Source organism: Narcine bancroftii, chromosome 3, assembly GCF_036971445.1.
Source record: "Narcine bancroftii isolate sNarBan1 chromosome 3, sNarBan1.hap1, whole genome shotgun sequence".
NCBI classification, from domain to species: domain Eukaryota; kingdom Metazoa; phylum Chordata; class Chondrichthyes; order Torpediniformes; family Narcinidae; genus Narcine; species Narcine bancroftii.
Genome location: NC_091471.1, coordinates 143795112 through 143821429, shown reverse-complemented (window position 1 = coordinate 143821429; position 26318 = coordinate 143795112). Strand labels below are relative to the sequence as shown.

The 26318-nt window shown below is 39.5% G+C and overlaps 1 protein-coding gene and 1 long non-coding RNA gene across 9 annotated transcripts in view; one reads left to right on the top strand and one right to left on the bottom strand.

Annotated features, from left to right (window-relative positions):
• LOC138757654 (calnexin-like) overlaps positions 1–26318 on the bottom strand; it is an 87010-nt gene that overhangs the window by 47908 nt on the left and 12784 nt on the right. For all 8 annotated transcript variants that reach the window (XM_069925325.1, XM_069925327.1, XM_069925328.1 and 5 more), the window contains 2 exons: positions 17701–17842; positions 15695–15776 (listed from right to left, as the gene is read on the bottom strand). In XM_069925325.1, the coding sequence (XP_069781426.1) occupies positions 15695–15776; positions 17701–17842 (224 nt within the window). The remainder of the gene's footprint in view (positions 1–15694; positions 15777–17700; positions 17843–26318) is intronic.
• LOC138757656 (uncharacterized) lies at positions 14778–19220 on the top strand. Its single transcript, XR_011353788.1, has 3 exons — positions 14778–14920; positions 16475–16679; positions 18971–19220. It is a non-coding gene; the product is annotated as an uncharacterized lncRNA (long non-coding RNA).

Sequence of the window (26318 nt, the reverse complement as noted above, 5' to 3'; positions counted from 1 at the left end):
TGGTCGAGAAATAATACTACCAACACAATCGAAGTTCGAAAGATTGCTTATGGATAAGGGAAAGAAAAGTTTGTTTCAGAGATGTATTTGTTGTTACAATCAAAAATGAAGAAGGTTGACGTGCTGCGAATATGAGATAAGAGGGAACAGGTGTTAGCTATGTTTATTCCTGAGGAAGTATGGTCTGATTTATGTTTGCATAGTGTTACAAAATTAGTTAATATGTGTTATAGTTTAGTTAATTATAATTTTTTACATCAGTTATATTTAACTCTGGAAAAGTTGAAGAGGTATGGTTTTAGAGATTTAGATTTGTGCTTTAGATGTGGAGACCAGATAGGTACTTTTATGTATTCTATGTATTTAGGTACTCTGTGTGGAATTGTTCAAAAGTTAAATCTTTTTGGGAAAAGATTATTAATTTTTTGCGAGATTTACTTCAAATAAATTTATATTTAGATCCATGTCTATATTTATTAGGATATATGAATCTATTAACAACATGTTTGGATAAATCTGGGATTGCATTTATTCGACTGAGTTTGGCAATAGCCAGGAAATGTATAGCGGTAACTTGGAAAAGTTATGTAGAATTAAGTATTCAGAGGTGGCATAAATGAAATTCAACCATGTCTACGTTTAGAAAAAAATTACATATAATTTGAGAAATAATTATTCTTTTTTTGAAAAATGTGGACTCCTTATTTGAAATGTCTGAAGTTGGACATTAAGTAAATAGTTTTCTTTTTATTAGTATTCTTATTTGAATTGTAATGATCTACTGTAAGTCAACCCACTTTTTAAATTCTCTTTTTTGTATGTTAAGCTCCGGGGTGGGGGGGGGGGGGAGGGATAATAAGGGGTGGGATAGGGGGTTGGAGGGTGGGGGGGGGTGAATAATTTAGAGGGGGTTTCTTTTATATATTGTATTTTGTAAAATTTTAAATAATTTTTTCAAAAAAAGAGGGAAGACACAAATTTCAACTGGGCCACCCAATAATAATATTTAAAGTTGGGAAGTTGTAATCCTCCCTTATTGTACTTTCGAGTTAGTTTTTTCCATGGAGATTCTAGCTAACTTAGCTTTCCATAAAAATTTCCTAATTAGTTTATTCAAATTTTGAAAGAATTTCTGTGGTAGTGGTGTCAGGAGGGTCTGGAAGAGGTTCTGTAGACATGGGAATATATTCATATTCACTCTACCAATCAATGTTATCATCAGGAGAGTGACCCATTTATTTAAATCCTCTTCAATTTTCCTAAGGGGAGATAATTCTACATAAATTTTTTAAAGATCATTATCTACTCTAATCCCCAGCCATCTAAATTGTGCATTTCTTTTGCAATTTGTGTAGTCTCCATTTGTTAAAGCTATTATTTCAATTTTAATCCAATTTATTTTATATCCCGAAACTTTCCCATAATATTCCAATTGCAAATGCAGTCTTCTAACAAGATGTTACCAGCTATCAGATATATAAATATTGTCTGCAAAAAGATTAATTTTGTGCTCATCTGAACCCTTTAATATTTGAGTTGTGTTAAATAGCTTCAGCCAAGGACTCTATGGCCAGTACAAAGAGAGCTGGTGACAGTGGACATCCTTGTCCACTAGATCTAGATAGTGGGAATATTGAAGATATTTAGTCATTGGTCACAACTTTAGCCATTGGCTCATTATAAAGAGCTTGAATCCAATGTATGAATTTTTAACCTACTCCAAATTTCTCCAGTACTTAAAAAGTTCCATCTATCAAAGGTCTTTTCTGCATCCAAGTCAACAGCCACACTCTTTTCTGGGCCAAATGGATTAGGCTAGAAGTCTTGTTACATTATCTGCTGATTGTCTTTTCTTCTCAAATCCTGTTTGGTCCTTGTTTATCAATATAGGCAGAAATTTATTCAATCTGTTTGCCAGAGCCTTAACTAATATTTTATAATCAGCATTTAACAAAGATATCGGTCTGTATGATGACAGTTTCAATGGATCCCTATCTTTCTTAGGAATCACTGTTATTATTGCTGTTGAGAAGGATGCCAGCAATGAATTCTATCACTTGGTTCAGTACCTTCATAAAAAGAGGCATTAGCAGATCTTTAAATTCTTTGTAAAATTCTGGTGGAAAACCATATTCGCCAGGAGATCTAGTAACATTTAATAAGTTCAATGCTTCCTTTATTTCCAATTGAGTAAAGGGTACATTTAATTCATTCTGCTCAGTTAAATCTATGGAAAAACCAATCGTGACAAATAATCATCTAATCTATTAGCATCTTGTGATTCCTATTTATACAATTTTGTATAAAATGATTTAAAAGCCTCATTAATTTCTAATGGTTAATAGGAGATCCCATCAACCTGTTGTTTTCAATTGCCAAGATAGGGCTTTATGAGCTCCCCACAAACAAACTCACAATACCTTTGTTTAGTTCTTATTATTACTTTATCTATCTTATGTTTGTAAGGCTTTATATTCAAGTTTCTTTTACTAATGAGTGCCCTTCATTATTGTTCTGAGCTTCTTAACTGTCCTTCTCCAAATAATGTACATCTTTTTCTAATTTATCTACCTCTTTATTATAATCTCTTAATTTTTGAAGTGTAACTAATTACTTTACCCCTTAAATAAGCTTTTAAGAAGTCCCATATAATAAATTTATTGGCAACAGAATGACAGTTGGTTTCATAGAAAATCCCAATATGTCTCCTAATAAAATCAGAATTCCGATCTTCTTAATAACACTGGATTAAAATAACATCTATAGATCATGTCTTGTTTATCTGGCATCCATGTTTCTATCCTGTAAATGTGCAGATAGCAAAATTAAATCTATCCTGGAATATGAATTATGTCTGGTAGAATAAAAGGAATAGTCTCTTCATCTCGGATGCAGTTTCCTCCAAGTATCCATAAAATTCAGAACTTTCATTGAAACTAGGGTAGCTTTAGCCACCCTAGTCCTGACCATCGTTCCAGTTGACTTGTCCAAAATCGGGTCCAAACACAAATTAAAATCTCTTGCTACTGTTATTTTATGATGAGCATCAGCCAATTTAAAAAATGGTTTCTGTAATAAATCTTTCATCATCTTCTTTTGGGGCATACAAGTTTAACAGAGTCCAATATTCAGAATATATCTGACAGTATGCCAGCTGGATCAATTGTAACATTTTGAATTGTAACTGGAAGATTCTTCTTTATCAATATTACCACTCCCTTTGCTTTAGAATTAAAGACCCTATGACCTGGCCCACCCAGTCTCTTTTTAATTTCTGATGTTCAATCTCCATTAAGTGAGTTTCCTGAAGGAAGTCCATGTCAATTCCCTTTTTATAAAAAATAAAGAAAGTATCCTCTTCCTTTTAATATTGTCATTTAAACCATTTACATTAATACTAATAAACTTAACTAGGTTTGCCATTACCACAGAATTTTGATAACATCCAATTCTAATATCTAATTTATTTCCTTGCAATATTCTTTTCCCTGAAATTCCATTATGTTCCTCCAGTAATGGACCCAAATCTGTCAATAGCTCTGATAGAAAAGTAAGATTGAAAGGTATGAAGACAAAAAGAAAAAAGATACCATTATATCTACAACACAAGATTAAACAAAAAAAACAACAACCCCCTCCCCCACAATAGGTGTTGAGAAAAAGAAACAAAACCACCCAAAATATTATAATGGGCTGTGACTAATGCACAGCACATCTAACATGATGCAGATAAACATCAATCCCCCATCTTTGGCTTGGCTTCGCGGACGAAGATTTATGGAGGGGGTAAAAGTCCACGTCAGCTGCAGGCTCGTTTGTGGCTGACAAGTCCGATGCGGGACAGGCAGACACGGTTGCAGTGGCTGCAGGGGAAAATTGGTTGGTTGGGGTTGGGTGTTGGGTTTTTCCTCCTTTGCCTTTTGTCAGTGAGGTGGGCTCTGCGGTCTTCTTCAAAGGAGGTTGCTGCCCGCCAAACTGTGAGGCGCCAAGATGCACGGTTTGAGGCGATATCAGCTCACTGGCGGTGGTCAATGTGGCAGGCACCAAGAGATTTCTTTAGGCAGTCCTTGTACCTTTTCTTTGGTGCACCTCTGTCACGGTGGCCAGTGGAGAGCTCGCCATATAACACGATCTTGGGAAGGCGATGGTCCTCCATTCTGGAGACGTGACCCACCCAGCGCAGCTGGATCTTCAGCAGCGTGGACTCGATGCTGTCGACCTCTGCCATCTCGAGTACTTCGACGTTAGGGATGAAAGCGCTCCAATGGATGTTGACGATGGAGCGGAGACAACCTGGTGGAAGCGTTCTAGGAGCCGTAGGTGATGCCGGTAGAGGACCTATGATTCGGAGCCGAACAGGAGTGTGGGTATGACAACGGCTCTGTATACGCTTATCTCAGTGAGGTTTTTCAGTTGGTTGTTTTTCCAGACTCTTTTGTGTAGTCTTCCAAAGGCGCTATTTGCCTTGGCGAGTCTGTTGTCTATCTCATTGTCGATCCTTGCATCTGATGAAATGGTGCAGCCGAGATAGGTAAACTGGTTGACCGTTTTGAGTTTTGTGTGCCCGATGGAGATGTGGGGGGGCTGGTAGTCATGGTGGGGAGCTGGCTGATGGAGGACCTCCGTTTTCTTCAGGCTGTCTTCCAGGCCAAACACTTTGGCAGTTTCCGCAAAGCAGGACGTCAAGCGCTGAAGAGCTGGCTCTGAATGGGCAACTAAAGCGGCATTGTCTGCAAAGAGTAGTTCACGGACAAGTTTCTCTTGTGTCTTGGTGTGAGCTTGCAGGCGCCTCAGATTGAAGAGACTGCCATCCGTGCGGTACCGGATGTAAACAGCGTCTTCATTGTTGAGGTCTTTCATGGCTTGGTTCAGCATCATGCTGAAGAAGATTGAAAAGAGGGTTGGTGCGAGAACACAGCCTTGCTTCACGCCATTGTTAATGGAGAAGGGTTCAGAGAGCTCATTGCTGTATCTGACCCGACCTTGTTGGTTTTCGTGCAGTTGGATAATCATGTTGAGGAACTTTGGGGGACATCCGATGCGCTCTAGTATTTGCCAAAGCCCTTTCCTGCTCACGGAGTCGAAGGCTTTGGTTAGGTGATGTAGAGTCCTTTGTTTTGTTCTCTGCACATTTCTTGGAGCTGTCTGAGGGCAAAGACCATGTCAGTAGTTCCTCTGTTTGCGCGAAAGCCGCACTGTGATTCTGGGAGAATATTCTCGGCGACACTAGGTATTATTCTATTTAGTGGAATTCTAGCGAAGATTTTGCCTGCAATGGAGAGCAGCGTGATTCCCCTGACAAATCCCCATATTTAATATTCCATATTTACAAGAGAAATAAATAATTACATCACAGGAATTATCTAATAATAGAAGTCCATTAAATTCTGTCAACTTTTAGGTCTGGTAGCCAATTTACAAAGTCAGTGGCACATGTTATATCCATGAAATATCTGTTTTCAGTATTAAAAACCATAATTTTCAAAATTGCAGGGTGAGATAAAGCAAAGTCATAGCCTTCCCCCATCTCCCCACCCCCTGCTCCAGTCACAATAGAGCAAGCTACAGCAGCAGTGGCAGCCGCCGCCACAGCGACAGTTTATGCAGTTGGACTTCATTTGTCTCCTTTCTGGATATCAATGTCGGTCTGGTTTATTCAGGCTGAAACCCAGTTTCGTCTTTGGGGCATAACTGCAGAGGACACAAAGTTCTGGCATGTCGTAGGTGTGTTGGACGCTGCTACTGCATCTTGAGTGAGCAAATTTATTGTCAATCCTCTGGCAAAGAACCAGTACACCAGGTTCCGCCAGTTTCTTCTGGATACATTGGAATTGACAAGGCATGAGTGTGGCATGCGGCTTTTGAACATGGAAGGCCTGGGTGACAGGAATCCATTAGATCTAATGAATGAGATACTGGTCATTCTCATTGCCTGCTTTTTGAAACCTTATTCCTATCAAAACTGCCAGCTCATGTCACCATACCCATTGCTAACATGGATTTCCGCCATCCCCATGACATAGCATGTCGTGCTCCTACACAAGAGTCTGCTCAAATACAGCCCGTTTTGGCAGCAGATACATCTCCCGTGTCCTACGAGCCTCCTGTATCTGCAGTTCAATCAAAGGAAGATCGTGCAGATGTACGTCAAGAGTGGTGTTTGTACCATCGCCGTTGGGTGGCGAAAATTGCCCATAAATGCGTCCAGCCATGTACCTATTACAGGAAAAAGGTGGGAAACGACAGCTGGCACAAATACGGGCCTATTGTATCTTCAGGATGACATGGGTAAGCGCAAGTTTCTTGTAGACACAGATCCTAAGCAAGGATGCATAAAAAACAACACCTGGCTCTTCGGGCGGCGAATGGAACTACCATTCCCAGCTTTGGCACACGACGGATCATAATTGGAATAGGTGGGACCACATTCCATTGGAATTGCGTTTTAGCTGCTGTTGCTCAACCAATTTTAGGTGTGGACTTTTTACGATCCCATGACTTACTGGTAGACGAGAAACAGAGGAAATTGGTTCATGTCATCACCTTTCAGACATACCCACTGGCATGCAGCAAAGGGAGAGTTTACCAGCTGGGGGTGCATACGCTGCACAAAAATGCCTTTGCTGCCCTGCTCAACAAATTTCCCCATATTCTCACTCCTAATTCCAATGCCTCGAAAACAGCACATGGTGTGTCTCATTACATAGATACTTCAGGCCCACTGATTCATGTCAGGGCTCATCGTCTTGCACCTGATAAACTGCTGCAAGTAAAGGCAGAGTTTACGGCAATGGAAGACCTGGGTATCATTCAGCGCTCCGACATTCCTCGGACATCACCATTGCACATGGTACCCAAGAAGACAGGTGGCTGGAGACCCTGCGACGATTATCGTAGGCTTAATGATGTCACTACACCTGACAGGTACCCAATTCCTAATATACAAGATTTCACCGCCCATCTACATCATTGCCGCATGTTCTCCAAGGTTGATCTGGTAAAGTGATATCATCAGATACCGATTCATGAGGATAACATTCCCAAAACAGCAATTATTACCCCATTCGGACTTTTTGAATTTCTTAGAATGCCAGTTGTATTAAAGAACGCCGCGCAAACTTTCCAGCGGCTTATGGACGCTCAGGGCAAGGATTTGGACTTTGCATACATTTACTTGGACAACATCCTTGTAGCATTGCCTTTTCTAACGGCTCCAAGACTTTGGTCTAACAATCAACACCGACAAATGTCAATTTGGCAGATCAACCATGGAGTTCTTAGGGCATAAAATCACAGCAGACGACATTTCCCCATTATCAAACGCAATCCGTACCTTTTCCAAACCTACCACCATCAAAGGTCTACAGAACTTTTTGGGAATGATAAACTTTTATCACAGGTTTATTCCCCGAAGCTGCTGACATCCTGCAACCACTGTTTAACATCATCTCCACCAAACACAAGAACATTATTTGGACCTCAAAGGCAGAAGTCGCATTTATGTCCGCCAAATCAGCAATGCTTGCACATCCCAACCCTGAAGCTACTTTGACGCTTAGCACCGACGCCTCAAGTACAGCTGTGGGTGCAGTTCTTGAACAGTGCATCAATGGCCATTATCAACCCCTTGCCTTCTTCAGTCACCATTCAAGACCAAAAGTAGTAAAATATAGCACCTTTGATTGGGAACTGTTGGCATTATATCTAGCCACATGGCACTTCCGTTATATCTTGGAAGGTCGACATTTCACTGCAATTACAGACCATAAACCACTCATTTTTGCCTTTAGCAAAATGACAGATCCATGGTTGGCAAGATAGCAATGCCATTTGTCCTACATTTCAGAATTCACTACGGAAATACGCCACATTTCAGGAAAAGACAATCTAGTCGCGAATATGCTGTCTTGACCAAGGGTGTACCATATTCAAGGTGGAATCAACATTGCTGAACTGGCATGAAATACAGGCATACAGTGCAGCCATTACTGGACTGGACATTCAGCAGGTGGCACCGCAGTACAGTGGACCAGAATTCCTTTGTGACGTATCATTAGGTTATCCTAGACCATTGGTCCCAGTGTCATGGAGGTGACATCTTTTTGACGACATTCAGATTCTCACATCCATCCTTCAGGACATCAATCAAGATCATGTCAAATAAGTACATATGGCATGGACTGAAGAAAGATGTCGCTCAATGGGCACGAACGTGCATCTCCTGCCAGTCTGCAAAGATTCACCGCCACACCAAGGCACCACTTCAGCCTTTCCCAACAGTATTCAAGAGGTTTGAACATGTACACGTGGACCTGGTCAGACCATCACCAGTGTCGCAGGGCATGAAGTATATTCGAACAGTGGTAGACTGCTTCATATGCTGGCCAGAGGTCATCCCATTACCAGCCAGCAATACTGAAACATGTGCTAGAGCATTCATCCTGAATTGGATTGCTAGATTCGGTGTCCCTACGCACATAACTTTGGACCGCGGGTCACAGTTCACTTCGGCATTATGGTCTACCCTTGCACGATTCTGTGGTACACAGCTACACCACACCACTGTATACCAATGGCTTGGTGGAGCGTTTCCACTGACAGCTTAAATCTGTGCTTTATGCCCGACTCACCAGCCCCAACTGGGTCGATGAGCTACCATGGGTTCTGCTGGGGGTAGGCATGGCTCCAAAAGAAGACTTGTATGCATCATCTGCAGAGTTGGTGTATGGTCCGGCCCTTACAGTTCTGGGAAATGTCATTTCGCAGCCAACTCTGACCTGGATGTCCTTCAACAACTCCGCAGTGGTATTACTAACAGCAAGCCAACTTCTACCAACTGGCACGGCAACCCTAGACAACAAGTGTCCCATCACTCCTGAATGCTGACTTTGTATTCTTTCGTAGCAGGTCCCAGGGGCATCGTTACAAAAACCATACGAAGGACCATTCAACATCATTAAGAGAGACGGAGTCATGTATACCTTGGACATTGCTGGATATTCTCAACTATTCAGCATAGATAGACTTAAGCCTGCCCATACGGACCCGACTACACCCATTCAGTGCCCTCAGCCCAGGTGATGTGGGTGTCCTCCTAAGACGTGCGTGTCTGGCGTTTTAATTTACAGTGACAATTCAGGGGGGGGTGATGTAGCGGCTGTGTAGCAGGCACTCAGCGCAGTAATGCAAACCGCCACCGTCAGTGCAGTGCACGGACTTACCCAAGGGCTGGCTTGCTAGCTCTACTGAGTGCTGAGGGACGGCACGTTGATCAGCTGGGTCCCCTGCTGAAAGGCACAGGACGTTAATAAGTCTCAATTTAAACCAGCTGTCCCTTAACAAGGTCCCACCATGTCCCGTGGAGCTCAGGACAGGGAGGGAATAAAAGCCTCTTGAAAAGCTTCAATAAATCAGTCTTGAGTTGACTATTTTGTCGTGTGTTTGTATTTCTTTAGTAGCTCTACTGCAGTTGCCACTACAAGCATTTAATTAATACTGAGCAGGGCTTTTGGCCTTGAGAAGATGGGGGCATGGATGTTCTATGTGCTCTTTCTATTTCTATATTATTCCCCACATTGTCTTGTCCCAAAATTCTTGGAATCCACTCTTGAAAGAAGGTTATTGCATCAAGACCTTCTATTTCTTCTTTGAGTCCTACAATTTTGACATTATTTCTTCTACTGTGGTTCTCTGGAGCATCAATCTTAGCCTCAAAGCTTGGGATCAAGTCAAAATTTGGGATTTTGTCAAAGTCTGTAACTTTAACAATAACTTCATATTTTTCTTCTACAAGATTGTGTCACTCAGATTCTATTACCTTCCATTTTTGTTATTATTTTTCAAATGTTATCCAGTTTTTAATTTTTTTTCCTTCTTATTCAAAGCTTTCAACACATCTCTATTATGTTTAGAATTGGTTTTCTTTGCCTTCTTCTGGCACTGGCAGCCTCTGTTCCTTCCTCCAATTAAGTTGAATTGGTGAGCTGGAGTCTGTGTCTCCTTACTGTGATGATTTATCTTCCCCACTGAGTCCAGACCTTACCAATCAAGCCAGATTCCCGAATGACCGGACGGAGGAGGCAGCGACCTCACAGTAGTAGGCCCAGGAGGAGGTGATTGCAGCTAGGAGATAAATTAAACTTCTTCTCCAGGTTTCTTGTCGTGTAGTCGGCCTTGTCCCTGTTTAGTTTCTTTCTTCTGGTTGTGGTCCAAGGGCTGCCAGTCAAGTTCTATTTCTTTTACAACCCATCTACAGGTAGGTTTAAATTTCCAGTAATTGATTATTCTTGTAGAAAAAAGTTATAAAAATCCTTTTTTTATATATATTAAAAAAACCCGAGAGGTCTGCAGTTCCACATCCTATCTCTCACATCACGCGACACCCCAGGTTTTGCATTCCTGAACCACTTCACAAATTGCTACTGCCCCTTGTTCTTGTACAATGCTTTTTTTGCAAGGTCATATTAACAGTACCAACTGCATTCCATTTAGCCATATGTAATTTGCCCTTTAAATTCATGCTGGATCTTGCTTATTGATCCTTGTTTTTCCAAGTGACTGATAATTTTCTCCCCAGTTGCTTTTAATTTTTATTTTTTAAAGCCACCAATATTAGATTAACTAAACAATAATAGCCAAGTTTACACATTCCTGTTTTTTGTGCAAAGATGCAATCTTTGCAATCCTCTAAAACTCTGCCATTGCCTCTATCTCTAAAGTAACTCCATCACTAACTTCCTTTAGCAATGTGGGAAGCAACTCATCCAGATCAAGAACTAAAGCACCTTTGTCAACACTATTTCATTCTGATTTCTTATATCTTCACATTGAGAAAGAGCTTGACAAAAGTTCCCTTCTTTCTTCTTCCCAGAAGCAAAATTAGCACCTTAGAAATTCTTTCTGCTTCCAATAGATCTATTAATCTAGGTCCCCAATCATTCACAATGTCCCTTCAAAAAGTTCATTATTATTTTTCTTTCAGAAAACTTTTGGATTCCCTTTCATGTTTGCCATTATCTATTGTCATATTCACTCATTACCAATATGCCTTTGTGACATATAGAAATGTTTTTGGGAGATAAATTGGGAAAAGTTTGTTAGAATAGGTCACATGCAAACACGTTAAAACAGATCTTATTTAAAATACTGGACCTCTTCCCCATGCTAGACATATTGGCTCCACAGGTTTTGGACGAGCTTTGAAGAGTGCTCAAGAGACTTCACTAATGGATTGTTGTTTACAAAAGGCAACGCATGAAACATCTTGTTGGAGCCACAGATTGTCTGGAAGATAATTTGTTCTAAGAGGGACATATGGTTTGCAAGCAGAGAGTCAAACAGATTTTCTGTGAGAGAGAGACACACACACAAAGATCCCTTCAGTGTTACAGATAGCAACAGTCGCTGGGACTGGAACAGGACAAGCTGGCAAGCTTGTGGAAAGCCCCATTTTGGAAAACATCCTGGTCAAAGCCCTTGTGGTTCATGCAAGTGGAGAGGACTGGCTGTCTAATTTTTCACTTGGAATAAGAGAAACAAAAAGGAACTATGTGGTGACCCGAAAGAGGTTATCATCTGGAGAACCCTGAAGGGGCAAGTTTTTTCAGCAAGACACTGACGTGACTGATGGAAGTACATCAGTTGTGGATGTCCTGGAACAACAAATATCTCTCTGAAAACCGACAAGAACCTTCCTGAGTGGTAACCATTTATCTTTCAAGCACCAAAGCTTGGTGAACTTTATAAATGTTAAATTCTGTGCACAGTATTAGCAGTGAACTTGGAGGTATGAGAAGTGAGATTGAACTTTTCTGAACTTACACACAATACATACAAGTGCACTTAGAATTAGAAGGGGGTTAAGTTAGGTTAGTTAAGTCAATAGTGATACGTTAAAGTGTGATTTTGTTTTCATATTTAAAGATAATTAAAAGCAATTTTTGTTTAAATAACATTTGTCTTGATGAATATCTATTTGCTGCCGGGTTTTGGGGTCCTCTGGGCTCATAACACCTTTCATTTTTGAAAGTTCAGCCCAATTCCACATTGTTATGAAACTAACATTTAATCTTTCAACAAATGAAAACATTACTAAATTATGCAAATTCTAATTGAAACAGCAGCACTAACACTACGAATGAAAGCCAAATCTACTTGGCCAATCACTGGAATGGCAACACCAAGGGACACAAACAGAACGTTGTATAATGCCAGAATCAGCAGTTTAGGTTAAACAAGACCTGAAATTATGAATACATGACTGATGGAAACATTTTAAAGGCTGCAAGCCTTACCAACATCCTGAAGATCAAACTAACTACTGTGGTTAATTAAGACAACAAAAAAGTATATCCACTGAGGCAGGAGCTTCAACAGGCAGTCAATACTACAAGATGCATTTAGAATGTCCACCATTCTATGCTATATTCTGTCAGAAAATAGTCTATGATTAGATTAAGAGGCACAGAGAAAGGCACAGAAAAGTTGAAGCAAGCACAGATCAGCCAGATCATAATCAATGGTGGAGCAGACTTAAATTACTCATGCTATTTTTTTTGTTTTGAAAATTTTATTTGTAGTTTTACAAATTCATGTTATACAAGCATTATAGGGGAACACTCCTCCCCTAATGCGCCATTCTTTGTTGAGTCCTCTCTTCCTTCCCCCCTCCCCCATCTTTCACCCTCCCTCCTGCTTCATCAATAAAGACACGAACATCAATTACTAAAAGTAACACTACAAATGCACGAAGAAAAAAGTGTGGGGGGGGTGGGAGGGAGAAGGCTGACAGCACTTCCAATTGTATGCTAATGTTCACTGTATTCCTGTTGAGAAAGGCCCTGGGAAGGTTGATCACACCTGTGCTTCAATGTGTTGCAAGTATGGCTGCCACACCTTAATGAATGTGTCATATCTCCCTCTTAAGTTGTAAATAATTTTCTCCAAAGGAACATGCTCCTATTTTCTCATGTTCTTTCTGCTCCAGTCCTCACAGTATTTCAGTTGTTGCTTAACCCCACCTATAAATCACCCCGTAGTCTAGTTGCTTTTTGTGAATATTTTCCACAATAATAATTACAATTATTCATGTAATTGTGTCTCTTCAAAATGTTCACATTTTTTAGCTTTAGTTCTTTGATGTCAACTATTTAGTAATGCTCTCAAATAAATCATATACAATCTTAGGAAAAAGCAAAATAAAATTTTTCTGCACCATCAATTTGTACAAATTCACTAGCAAAAGTGCATGATGAAAGTTATAATTTGTATAGTATGAAAATGAAAATTCTGGCATTCTCTATTCTTGATCAAGATCAGTAATTGCTCATCTACAGTATTTCATATAGCAGTGGGTTAGTTAAACACAATTTACCCCAGAGGAACTCGGGTGGTCAAGTAGCATCAGTGGGACGAAAAAAAACTGGTTATGTTTGGGTGCTGGAATCTTTCATCAGAATAGATTGCGGAGGAGACAGTGCCAATATGAGGTCAGCATAAGTGGAGGATTGGTGGGCCAGGGAGAAGTGAAAGATGCCAGAATGAGGGAGTCAACAGGAAGATGCTAGAGGGAGATAGAAGGAAAGGAACAAGGTGGAGGAAGACTTGCATGGCTTGGGGAGTTGGGGGGGGGGGAGGGTGTGTGATAGGTGGGGTCAAAGGCTATAGACCTATAATCTGATTAGAAGAAAATGGTGTTATAAGGAGAGAACAGATGGAACTGAATGCAAGGCGGAAGGGAGAAAGGAAGAATTCCAAAGGGGCAAAATAGTGGGGAAGAGGAAGGAACCAGAGTGGAAGATGAATGAGAATGTGTGGGGAGTGGAATGAGGAAAAAAAGGAAATAGTTCAAAGAGGGCACAGGTCACCTGAAATTGGAAAATTCTGTTTATACTAATGACCTATAGATTGTTCCTTTACTTTACATTGAGCTCACTCTGGCCGTGGAGAAGACCCAGGACCAAAAGATCAGATTGGGAAGGGAAACTGAAACAGCATGCAATCAAGAGCTCGGAATGGTCACTGTAGATTGATCATAGATCAGGTGTCCTGAAAAACAGCCTCCAGGCCTGCATTTTGTCTTTCTGACACAGAAAAGGCTACGTCAGGAGCAGCGAGCACAAATGAATCTTTACCTCGAATGGTCAGGCTGGTTGAGACGCTGAATGGTGAAGGAGACGGTGCAAGAGAAAGTATTACAGTTCCTGTAGTTGCAGACAAAGGTACCGGGCTATGCAGAGGTAGGTGAGGACAGAATGGGCAGACAAGGGATTTAGAGAGGAATACCCCAAGGCTGATAGAAAGTTTTTTTTTGGGGGGGGGGGAGGAGGAGGAGGAAAAGGAGCAGTGGTTATGTCCTGTGGTCAGGTCCAGTTGCAGCTGACAGAAATGATAGAGGATGATGTGCTGAATGCAGAGGATTGTGGGGTGAAAGGAGAGGACAAAAGGAACCCTATCCCTGTTCTTTTTTTTGGGGAGGGATGGGGGGAAAAGGAGAACCAGTGTAGAACTAAAATGCAGAAAATGTGATATAGATCTGTTGATCATTGTACAAGGGAAGCTGCACCATTTGAAAATGAAAACATTTCACATCCCTTGGAATGGAATGCTTCATCCTAATAGCAGATACAGCAAAAGTGGAGATACTGGGTGTGATAGTACAGGATACTATCACCAGTGTATATATTTACATAGAGTAGTAGTGATTGGCTGAGAGCCATAGCCACGCCCACTGGCAGGTCATAAAGGGCTGCTCCTAACCAGACCCAGGTCAGTCTGGATTGGTCGACCTCGATGTAATACACTCCAGTCTTTTGTTAATAAAAGCCTTGCTTTGAGTCAACAAGTCTGAGTCATTCGACGCGGTACACTGGGAGAAAGGGATGTTATCCTCACAGGAGACCTGATAAGAGGTGTAATCAAGGTAAAAGTGGTTCATTGGGCCACATAACAAGGAGGTTGTCGTCAGAGGGGTGGGGGGGGAGAAAGAGGGGAGTTTCAATGGGGTTGAAGTTACATTGCTTAATGATGGTACTGTAGGTTTTGTTCTTTAAAAAGGGAAAGCAGCAAAACATCAATGATGTTAAATGACAACAACAGTTTTCTGATTTTACTATAACAAAGAGTCAAGTTAAAACTAATCAAACTAACATAGTGGGATCACCATTTGTAATTTTTGGATTGCAACTAAATGCCAGTATTCCAGTACCTTCAAAAATTACGTGGTGCCAGCCTGGTAGATATTTCTGGATTAACAGATGTTACTCCTGTTAATACTTCAACCCACTTTTAATTATTTTTAAGATGTTACATAATAGATAAATTCTTCAGTATCACAGGAGGTTGCTGAGAAACATGGCAACAGGGCCATGAACAGTTTGAGGAAAATCATTCAATGAGATGTCAAACCATCAGAATTTCTGAACAATGGATACTCCTCGAGTTGATTTTTTTTAAAAATTAAAACCTCAGCCATTGAGAAAAATAGAATTGTTAAAATATCAAAGGGTTCCTGATGATCATTTATGAATTGTTTTGATGGAAGTAAAAAGTTAGGAGAAGATTTTTCTCAGTTCTGATACTTCCCACTCATTTATAAACACACACATGAAAGATTACCATAAACTGTTCATGAGTGTAGTTTTCCCACTTTTTTTAAAAAAAGGGTGAAAAAGAGCAGTTTACATTTATTACTTACAAGCTTCAGGTCTTCAGTATGAGAAAGCAACTTTAGATAAGCACCACCACATTCAATACCATTTTGGAAGTTCACTTCATACCTGTAAAACAATTTCAGGTATAAATGCATAGTATTCACCAAATTTTTAACCTTTCAACAGGAAACAGTTTACAAGATATTTTTCATTTTCTGAACCTGAAAACTCTTCCTCTGACCCACTGATTTGTACTAGGAAATACTCAAATTACAATTTTGTTCCACAACAAAGTCTCAAATTAAAGCTCATCTAAATAATTTAAACTTATTCTTTTCAAATCTATTCCTTTTATTTTCCTCCTAGCTCAACTTACTGCCCATTTTATTGCTTCTCTCCATTTATCATTTCTGAAAAACAGCTTCTGCCATGAGCTATCCACCTTCAATAACCCTTGTAAATCTTTGGCAATTATTAAAGAGCTGATTAAATTTAAAACAATTTATGAATAATTCTTGATGGCCAGATATGGGTGAAGAGCATTAAGTTTACCTGCCAGTTGTGATGGTAACCATTTTTTTTTACTGCAATTAGCATGTATATTAGAGTACTGCAATAAAATCTTTGATTTCTTTCAGCACCCATTTAAAAATGTGGACAATTTCAATCCATAGGAGTCTACCCCTGTTGGCACATTGTCCTTTTATGGGTACTTAAATATTCAATGTTAATTTATTAGATATTCCTGGCAAATTATCTTAGCAATTTTGGTAGTTCACATCTTGGTTTCTGCCATGTTGTATTTCTCTGCTTTCCAATCACAGACAATACGGACAACTTTGGGATTATGAACAAAATTTTCAGAACTCCCTTATGATCATTAAATCAAGTTCAAAATGTTTTGCCCTCAATTGAACCTTCAAAAGCAAGAAGACCACAATGCTGGAAGTCTAAAAAACAATTAATGTTTCCAATATTCAGATGGTGGGAGAAATGATTTAATACTGAGTCACAAAGGCTCAAGGGAAGGTAAGATCAAAAGGAGAAGGCAAGAAATTAATCAGCAATGTGAATTTAGTGCAAGGAAAAGTAACAAGTTCAATTTTTAAAGAGTTGTAATGGGAAGAAGCAGACCTACTTTAAATTATAAAAACCAAAACACAGGCACATTACAATAATCCAGAATGAAAAATTGGAGTTCAACAATTTAAGCATTTTCAGAATTCTCATTACATTTCCAGCCACCAGTTTCCCTTTGCAATTTATAGATGATTCTAGTTCTTATTTACATTCATTATCAATTTCACTTGTTATCCACTCTTCTGCAGCTGTTTGCTCATGTTACCTTCCCCTTTTCTGCATTGTAAAGTGTTTTTCATACCAACTTTTCTTTCATCTAAGAGTCTACTGATCTGAAACAGATTTACTTTTTTTCTTCCAAATCTGCTGGAGGTACTCAGCTGGTCAAGCAACATCAGTGGAAGAAAAAGAATGGTTGATGTTTCAAGCCTCTTTATCAAGGCTGAGGAAATGTAGCACAGAAGCAGAGCAAAGAGGATAGGGTAGGAAGGGGTGAAACCAGGGCCCATATGGGATTGGTGAATCATGACGGAGGATTAGCAGCAGTCAAAGAAAGAAAGAGAGGCCAGAGAAACAAACAAGTCAGGTGGAACAGGAGTCAGGCAGGGTACAACTTGTGCCAAGAAGGCAGACTGCCAGTCCTAGAATCTGGTGAGAAGCTAAGACATGGTATAAAGAGACCAGATCGAACTGAAGGGGGCAGGGGAGAGAAAGAAGAGAGCAGAAGAATCCATGGGGAAATAGGGTGGAGGGAGATGAAGTCAAAAAGGGGGATTGAGAATGAGTGCAGAGCTGGGTGACAAAAAAAGAGAAGGGGTACAAAAAGGAGAGGGAACTCATTACATGAAATTAGAAAAATCAATGCTGTAGAACACTTAAGTGGAACACAAGGTGTTGTTCCTCAAGCTACATTGGGCTTGCATGAATTTTAGAAATGGGCTTGCAATTTGTTCCAAAACAATGTACTTACTGGACAATTAAAGGTTCTCCATTAAAGGTAAAGGGTTTTGTCAGTGGAGCTGAAATTGCATGATGCTTTGCTTTGGACTTCAATACTAAACTTTTGTCCCCAGGTACCTTGTTTTCCATCAACTCCTCTACTGCCCATTTTCCTACAAAATAAATCAAAACATTCACTGGTTCATTTAAATAAACTTGGAAAAGCACTTATTTAACAATCCATTTTAATTTCAGATTTTGAATTTGGCAACATCACCCAAAAAGATAGATACTTTACCTTTGATAGTGTCTTACTAAGAAAATGACCCTGTATAATGTATATGTAATTACTGTATTTTCAATCAACACGCACACACATATAACACACAAGCATATAATGTGCAGAAAATCATAAATTGAGTAAAAATATTTTTGTATAGCGCACACATGCATATACTGCGCGGGTGTAGTATTCTACATTTTGGCTCAAGTGCAATTTGCGTTTACTTGGGACACTAGACAAAACACATTCCATAGTCCCACTATCTGCACAGTTAATTCCCCTGCAATTTATCCATTCAACTTCCCCCAGAAGTGTCAATTGCCCATTATATCAATGATATCCTCCTGCCACTCATTAACAAGCTTTGGCGAGGAATCAATTAAATAGATCGAAGACAGGCTTAGAGTTAAACAGGATTTTAATTCTGTCATGATTTAAAAAGCCTTTCTTTAAAAGAAACCTTATGATGTTAATCTCCTCCCTCAGAGGAGATGTCTGGGCAACTAACATTGATAGGGTGCAGTGCCTGAGCCAGAATATCCTGTTTCTCAAAATACAATAGCATTCAGGCTAAAGAGATATTCTCAAAATCAAAATTGTGAATTTTGCCATTTGTATGTACCTAGTTCCCACGCTTGCTATAAATTTTGTGAGTTCTTTCACTGCTTTTACTTTTCACACGCTTGCTGTAAACTGCCAGTGTGACTGTCCCACACCCACTATAAATTGTATGCATTGTTTCAACTTGCAAATATAGTCTCACATAGCGTGCACATGCATATACCACACAGTAGGTTACCTGGTTTGTAAAAATATGAGTAATCTCAATCAAAACAATGAATTATGCATTTTCTCAAATTTTGAGGTGGGATATGCAACCTAGGTCCACAAGAAATGTCATGACAGACCAAAAGCAAATATACACACAAAAAGTGTACCTCTGTCTTAGCCTTCTACTGAAAAAATGTAGAATGCAAAAAAGGCCAATTCTGCAAACATATGCTAATATGAATCACAGGACTGTGGCGGCCTATGCACAGAGACGCGGCTGGCACACAAAATGGCCAATGAACACAGCAACCGTGTGGTCCTGGGGGTGACGCCACTCGTTGTCCCAGATGATCCCCTGCACGTCAGGAAGACAGCGAGCTATGGCTGGAACATCGGCCAATTCCCAAGCCAGCACTACGTTGAGGTGGTGCCCTGATGTCAGCATCTGGGGCCCATATAAACACAACAGCCAGTGCAATAAACCAATTTCAACTTCATGGCTTTGGTGTGTGTCATTCTTTTCCATACTCACGTAGCGCAAACGCTACAGGACCCTCAAATTCTGACAGAGTACCAAATGCACATTGATAACCAAACATAGAAAAGCAACTTTGCAATTTTAGTCAACCAAACCAATTCTTACAGAATGGTCACCACTAATCATTGACTAATTGGTTGTATTAATTTGGTTAATGAATATTCTACCAACATTTTTTTTAATACCTTTTTCAATCACTGCCCATATTTATTCCCAAGTCCTTTTTTGACAATTTCAAATCAATTATTATGCCATAAGGCAAAACAAGAAACCTAGATTGAATAAAAGGGATCTTCAGAACACTAGAAATAATGGGGGATTAGCCTTACCTAATTTCCGTTTTTACTACTTGGCTATATAAACATAAGAAATATGTTACTTTTGTTGCATTATTAAAAGAATATCCTAATTGGATTGAGATGGAGTTGAAGTCGCTCAGAAGTACCTTCCTATGGGTGGTTTTGAGGTCATCTTTATCTATCTCTATTCAAAAATTGACAAAGAACTTAATAATGACACATAGATTGAAGATTTGGAGTCAATTCAGAAATTTTTTTGGACTTACTGGATTTATAGTTAGAACTCCTATAATATCTAATTATTTATTTCAACCAGCTATTTTAGATGCCAGTTTTCAAGAATGGAATTTTTTTTGTATTAATAGCGATGATTTAAAAAAAATACATTTTATCTCTTCAACAATTAAGATGATATTGAACCTATCAAATAGACATCATTTCAGATACTATCAAATTCAACATTTTGTTTGAAGCTTTTAACATTTCCTACTCTTCCTGACCCAATTTTTTTTAATATAAAATCGATGAACGCTTCGAGCTATAATTTACTCATAAAGGCATAATATCTGCTTTATATTTTAAACCATTGAGCATGAAATCAATTTCTTTAAGTGGAATCAAAACTGAATGGGATAATGATCTCATTATCTCTTCCTCAGAGGAAGAATGGACTTCAATTTTGGGTCTGATTTACTATTTATCATTGTGCATTAGGCATAATCTTATTCAATTCAAAGTGCTACATCATGTACATTTCTCCAAAGTCAAACTTGCTCGAATTTATTCTGATATTAGTTCACTTTGAGACAAATGTAAAATATTCAATGTCTCTTTGTTACATATGTTTTTGACTTGCCCTAACTTGCAAAAATATTGGACCAACATTTTTGGAACTTTTTCCAACCTTATTTAGGTTCACTTTAGATCCATGTGTGGTAATTGCATTATTTTATCTTCTAATCAAAAACAGGTTATTTATTAGTAAGAAGGGCAATTCTGTTAAAATAAAAAGACAAGTTCCCACTGTTACGGGGTGTATTATATTTTATATAAGTAGGTCTTTAAGAGGTAGATTGTGGAGGTTTAGTGTGTAGGTCACTTCAGAGTAAAACTTCACAAAAGACATCTCATTTAAAATGCAAGAGCTTTGCTGAAAATAGACATTGAGGCATTAGTGCCTTTGCAAAAACAATGAAACTACTTTGGAAGGAATTTCAGAAGCAGGCGCAAATGGATTGATGGCCAGGCTCAGGAAACTGATTCTGGTGCTGGTAATCTGTTTGGTTGCAGTTTGCTGTTCCAAGAGGGGCAAAAAAAAAACCATGTGATTCATATATATATTTTATGCGAGAGCGAGAGAACATGGCAAGCTGGTAGGCTTGTTGAAAATCCTATTTTGAAGACAGGTTGAGAGTTCTGAGCAGTTTAAAGTTGTTCATAGAGCTCATATGTCTAAAGATAAACTCCATCACTTTTATTTTCATATCGATCCTATATGTGATAAATGTCAATTGGAAATAGCTTCCCTTACACATATGTTTTGGTCCTGTCCCTCTTTACAGAATTATGGGAAGGAAATTTTTTCCATTATATCTACCGTTTTGAATATTGATTTACAACCACATCCCATTACTGCAATTTTTGGATTACCTATGATAGATTTGACTTATTTATCTCTTCCTGCGGATCGTATGATTGCTTTTCTTACACTAATGGCTAGAAGATCTATACTATTGAATTGGAAAGAGGTTAATCCTCCCACTGTTTTCCAATGGTTTACCCAAACTATACTATGTTTAAATTTAGAGAAAATTAGAAACTCTGTCTATGAATCCCCTTCTAAGTTTAAGTTAACCTGCCGACCATTTATTCAATTTTTTCATTTGTGGTGAGTTGATCTGGCTCTGTTTTCTTTTTATGATTATGTATGATAATTGGGCTGTTAGATGAGATCGGAGTGATCGGCGTGGCTTAGCTATATCGGTAGGTTTTTTTTTAAGTTTTTTAATTCAGATGTTTTTTCTTCCTTTTTGGGGTTTTTTTTCTCTTTTTTTAATATATTTTTATTAATTATATCTTTTTTTTAGAGATAGTTCATACTCTAAACTGATCTAAAAAAATTTTTTATGATATATTTTTATTCTGCAATATTATTGTTTAATATCTCTGTATTAATTCGTTATTTACTATGTATTTTTCATATCTCTTTGAACTGTATGTGTTTATAAATTATAATAATAATAAAAAGATTGGAAACGAAAGAAAGAGAGTTCTGAGTTCAGCCTGTTGAAGACCCTTGAAGTCCTTACAGGAGGAAATTACTGGCTAGAATGTTTCTCCTGAAATAAGGGAAACAAGACGAATTCTGTGGTGACCTAGAAGAGGTTGTCATTTGGAAAACCCATGATGGGGCAAGTTTCTTTGGCAAGACATTGAAGTGTCTGATCGGAGAAAATCAGTTTGTTTGTGTGTCCAACGAGCAACAAATCTCTGAAACAAACAAGAACCTTGCTGGGCAGTAACCATTTACCTTTAAGCACCAGAGCCTGGTGAAAATTCATAAATGTTAAATTCTGTTCACAGTATAAGAATTGCCTGATATCAGTGAACTTGGAGAAGTGAGAATGGACTGTGAATCAAAGGACTTTTCTGAACATATACACATTACATACACATGCACTTAGAATTAGAACAGGGTTAATAGTGAAAAGTTTGATCCTGCTTTTATGTTTAAAGAAAATTAAAAGCAACTTTTGTTTAAGTAACCATTTGTCTTGGTGAATTTGTATTGCTGCTGGGTTTTGGGGTCCTCTGGAATCATAACACATAATCAATGGGTATTAGATATTATGTCTTTTTTAAAATTTGGAGAAAATTAGGCATAATGGAACGAAAATCAAGATTTCTTTTGATAAAACCTGGGGCCCATTTACAGCTCACTTTCATCATAGCTCCTAATTAGTCAAATTATGGATGTCACTGGGTGTGCTTGTTTGGATCCACTGAGGCTGCTTGTTTGAATTTAACACCATGTACAATATGTATTTTAACCTCTTGTTGTGGGTTTGAATTTTCTTTTCCTTTCATTTTTTTCTTACTTTTATCTTATCATTTATTGGATTTAGAATTAAGTATTGCTACTGTATCATATGTTATTATTTGTAAATCTGCAAAGGTTTCATTGCAATTGATTTACTGCTTTTATTGTTTGTTTTTCTATTAAAACAATAAAAATGGAAAAGAAAGAAAAGCAACATGCAATGCACAATCATGCTGCAGAAACTCAGCAGGTCACACAGCACCCAAAGGATGCAAACGGTAACCAACATTTTGGGCTTGGGCACTTCATCTTGTATTCCTTCAAGTAGGACAAGTGCTAAACTAATTTCCAAGCCTATCTCTGTATTTCCTCCATGCTCAAAAACCAAACTAAGCATTTGCATTGTGGGAGAGAATTCCAAGGAATTAGTCCTCAAGAAATGGCTCCTTATTTTAATCCTGTGCAGCCAGCCCACATTCCAAGACCATAACCAGAGAACTGAATATTCTCCATTTCTAACCATCCACCTTGTCAAAGTTTCCATCAACTTTCTATATTTCGGGGAGGAGTCACATGATGGAGTAGTGGCCGGTAGGGTAAAACCAGCCCTCTCCAGAAAAGAAGTAAAAAGTCAAGAAAAGACAAAGTTCAACAAATATAAAATATAAGAAATAAAAGATAAAGTTGCAGAGAATAGAAAAAAGATGGCACCCAAGAAGGAAAAAGTAAAAACAACAGGAAAAAAAGAAAAGACACCGGAAAATCAAGGAGAAGGCCTTACCTGCACAAAGGAACAGGGAGCCGTGGTGGCGAAGAGCGCCAAATCTCTGAGGTTGCCATCGGTCCTGGGGAGTCGCGAACCCCCCCCCCCCCGACCGGTGGACTGCAAAAATGACTCTCTTTTTCTTCTTTCTTTGGCTTGGCTTCGTGGACGAAGATTTATGGAGGGGGTAAAATGTCCATGTCAGCTGCAGGCTCGTTTGTGGCTGACAAGTCCGATGCGGACTCTATGAGCCAAACAAAAGTGCGCAACTGCACACGTGCGAGGAGTTGCGCATAAGCAGTGCGTAATCTAAGGTACGACAGGAGGGGGGCTCAGCCGAGGAGCGGGCAATCACGGCGCGACCAGCTGAGGGACGCCCGACACCAGGGCTCTCTGCTGGAAGATGAGGAAAGCAGCAGGAGAGGGAGTGAAGTACCAGGTGAGAAAGAAAGTCGATGGGGTGAACAGCAAGAGGAGCAGCAGCAGGAGGCCTGACAGATGAGCAGCTCAGAAGGAGAGGACCAACAACAAGAAGCCAAGCAAGAAGAGGCCCGACAAAGTGAGACAAGCAACTCATCAGAAAAATCAGAAGACACACAGATACAAAGAAGAAGACGACACAAACACAGGTACAGACACAGAAGAAGAGGAAGAAGACCAAGATCTTCACAGAGAAATAGAAGGCAAAACAGATGGACAGAATATAGATAAAGCTTTTTTTGAAGAACAAATTAGAGCATTAAAAGAATGGTTGTCATTAGAATTTAGTACAATTAAAAGAAAAATGAAAAGAACAGAAGATAAAATGCAGAGATTAGAACTAGTCATGACAGAAATAGGGAAAAGAGTAGAAAATGTAGAAAAACGAGAAATGGCTGGAAAAATGGAAGTAAATGACTTAAGAGGAAAATTGGAAGAAAGTGATAAAAAATTAAAGAGACACAAGAGTTGTTAGCTCAGAAAATTGATATGTTGGAAAATTATAGTAGGCGAAACAACATAAAAAATAGTGGGCCTGAAGGAAGATGAAGAAGGCACAGATATGAAGGAATTTATAAAAGAATGAATCCCAAAGCTCCTGGGAACGACAGAAATGTAGGAAGAAATAGAAATAGAAAGGGCACACCGAACACTAGCTCCAAAACACAGATACATCAAAAACCAAGATCCATTTTAGTATATTTTTGAGATATACGACAAGAGAAAATATACTGGAGCGGGCAAGGAATAAAATTAGAGAAGATAATAAACCATTGGAATTCAAGGGTCAAAAATTTTTTTTTTTTACCCAGACATAAGTTTTGAACTCTTAAAGAAGAGGAAGGAGTTTAATACAGTAAAAATCGATCCTATGCAAAAAAGGTTATAAATTCATGTTAAGATATCCAGTTGTGCTTAAAATATTAATCCCCGGGGAGCAAAACGGACTGTTCTCAGATCCAGAGGAAGCACAAGAATTTGCAGAATGTTTGCATGCAGGTCAGGAGAGATGAAGAGATGTAATAAAAATGAAGAACAGCGATAAAGTATATATAAAAATATAAAAACAATGTATATGTAAAGAACAAAAGAAGGGAAAGAGAAGGGAAGGAAGGAAGGGGAAAAAAGGGAGAACTTTGTTATGTGTAAAAAAAGGTGTTTTCTGGGGGGTGTGGGGGAGAGAATAACCGTCACCGTGAAATCAGTTAAAGCTTGCGAACAGGATCACAATCCAAATGGAAAAGGGAGTTGTGGTTGCCCGGCAAGGGATAAGGGGCAACTCAGAGGGAGGGGGGTATTTGGGGTTAAGGTAATATTGGATGTGACCGTTTTGAGTTTTGTGTGCCCGATGGAGATGTGGGGGGGCTGGTAGTCATGGTGGGGAGCTGGCTGATGGAGGACCTCAGTTTTCTTCAGGCTGACTTCCAGGCCAAACATTTTGGCAGTTTCCGCAAAGCAGGACGTCAAGCGCTGAAGAGCTGGCTCTGAATGGGTCAACCAGTTTACCTATCTCGGCTGCACCATTTCATCAGATGCAAGGATCGACAATGAGATAGACAACAGACTCGCCAAGGCAAATAGCGCCTTTGGAAGACTACACAAAAGAGTCTGGAAAAACAACCAACTGAAAAACCTCACAAAGATAAGCGTATACAGAGCCGTTGTCATACCCACACTCCTGTTCGGCTCCGAATCATGGGTCCTCTATCGGCACCACCTACGGCTCCTAGAACGCTTCCACCAGCGTTGTCTCCGCTCCATCCTCAACATCCATTGGAGCGCTCACACCCCTAACGTCGAGGTACTCGAGATGGCAGAGGTCGACAGCATCGAGTCCACGCTGCTGAAGATCCAGCTGCGCTGGATGGGTCACGTCTCCAGAATGGAGGACCATCGCCTTCCCAAGATCGTATTATATGGCGAGCTCTCCACTGGCCACCGTGACAGAGGTGCACCAAAGAAAAGGTACAAGGACTGCCTAAAGAAATCTCTTGGTGCCTGCCACATTGACCACCGCCAGTGGGCTGATAACGCCTCAAACCGTGCATCTTGGCGCCTCACAGTTTGGCGGGCAGCAGCCTCCTTTGAAGAAGACCGCAGAGCCCACCTCACTGACAAAAGGCAAAGGAGGAAAAACCCAACACCCAACCCCAACCAACCAATTTTCCCTTGCAACCGCTGCAATCGTGTCTGCCTGTCCCGCATCGGACTGGTCAGCCACAAACGAGCCTGCAGCTGACGTGGACTTTTTTACCCCCTCCATAAATCTTCGTCCGCGAAGCCAAGCCAAAGAAAAGAAGAATATTGGATGTGGGAGTTGTTGGAGTATTTTAATGTTTTAAATGTGTTGTCATACATTGAGTTTAAAAAGGTTAAAACAGACTTGAAAATGGGGAAAAAGGGGGATGGTGGTGGTGAGGAAGCGGAAATGAGGTGTAAACAGGATATGAGGTGGCCACATTGAACTATATGACT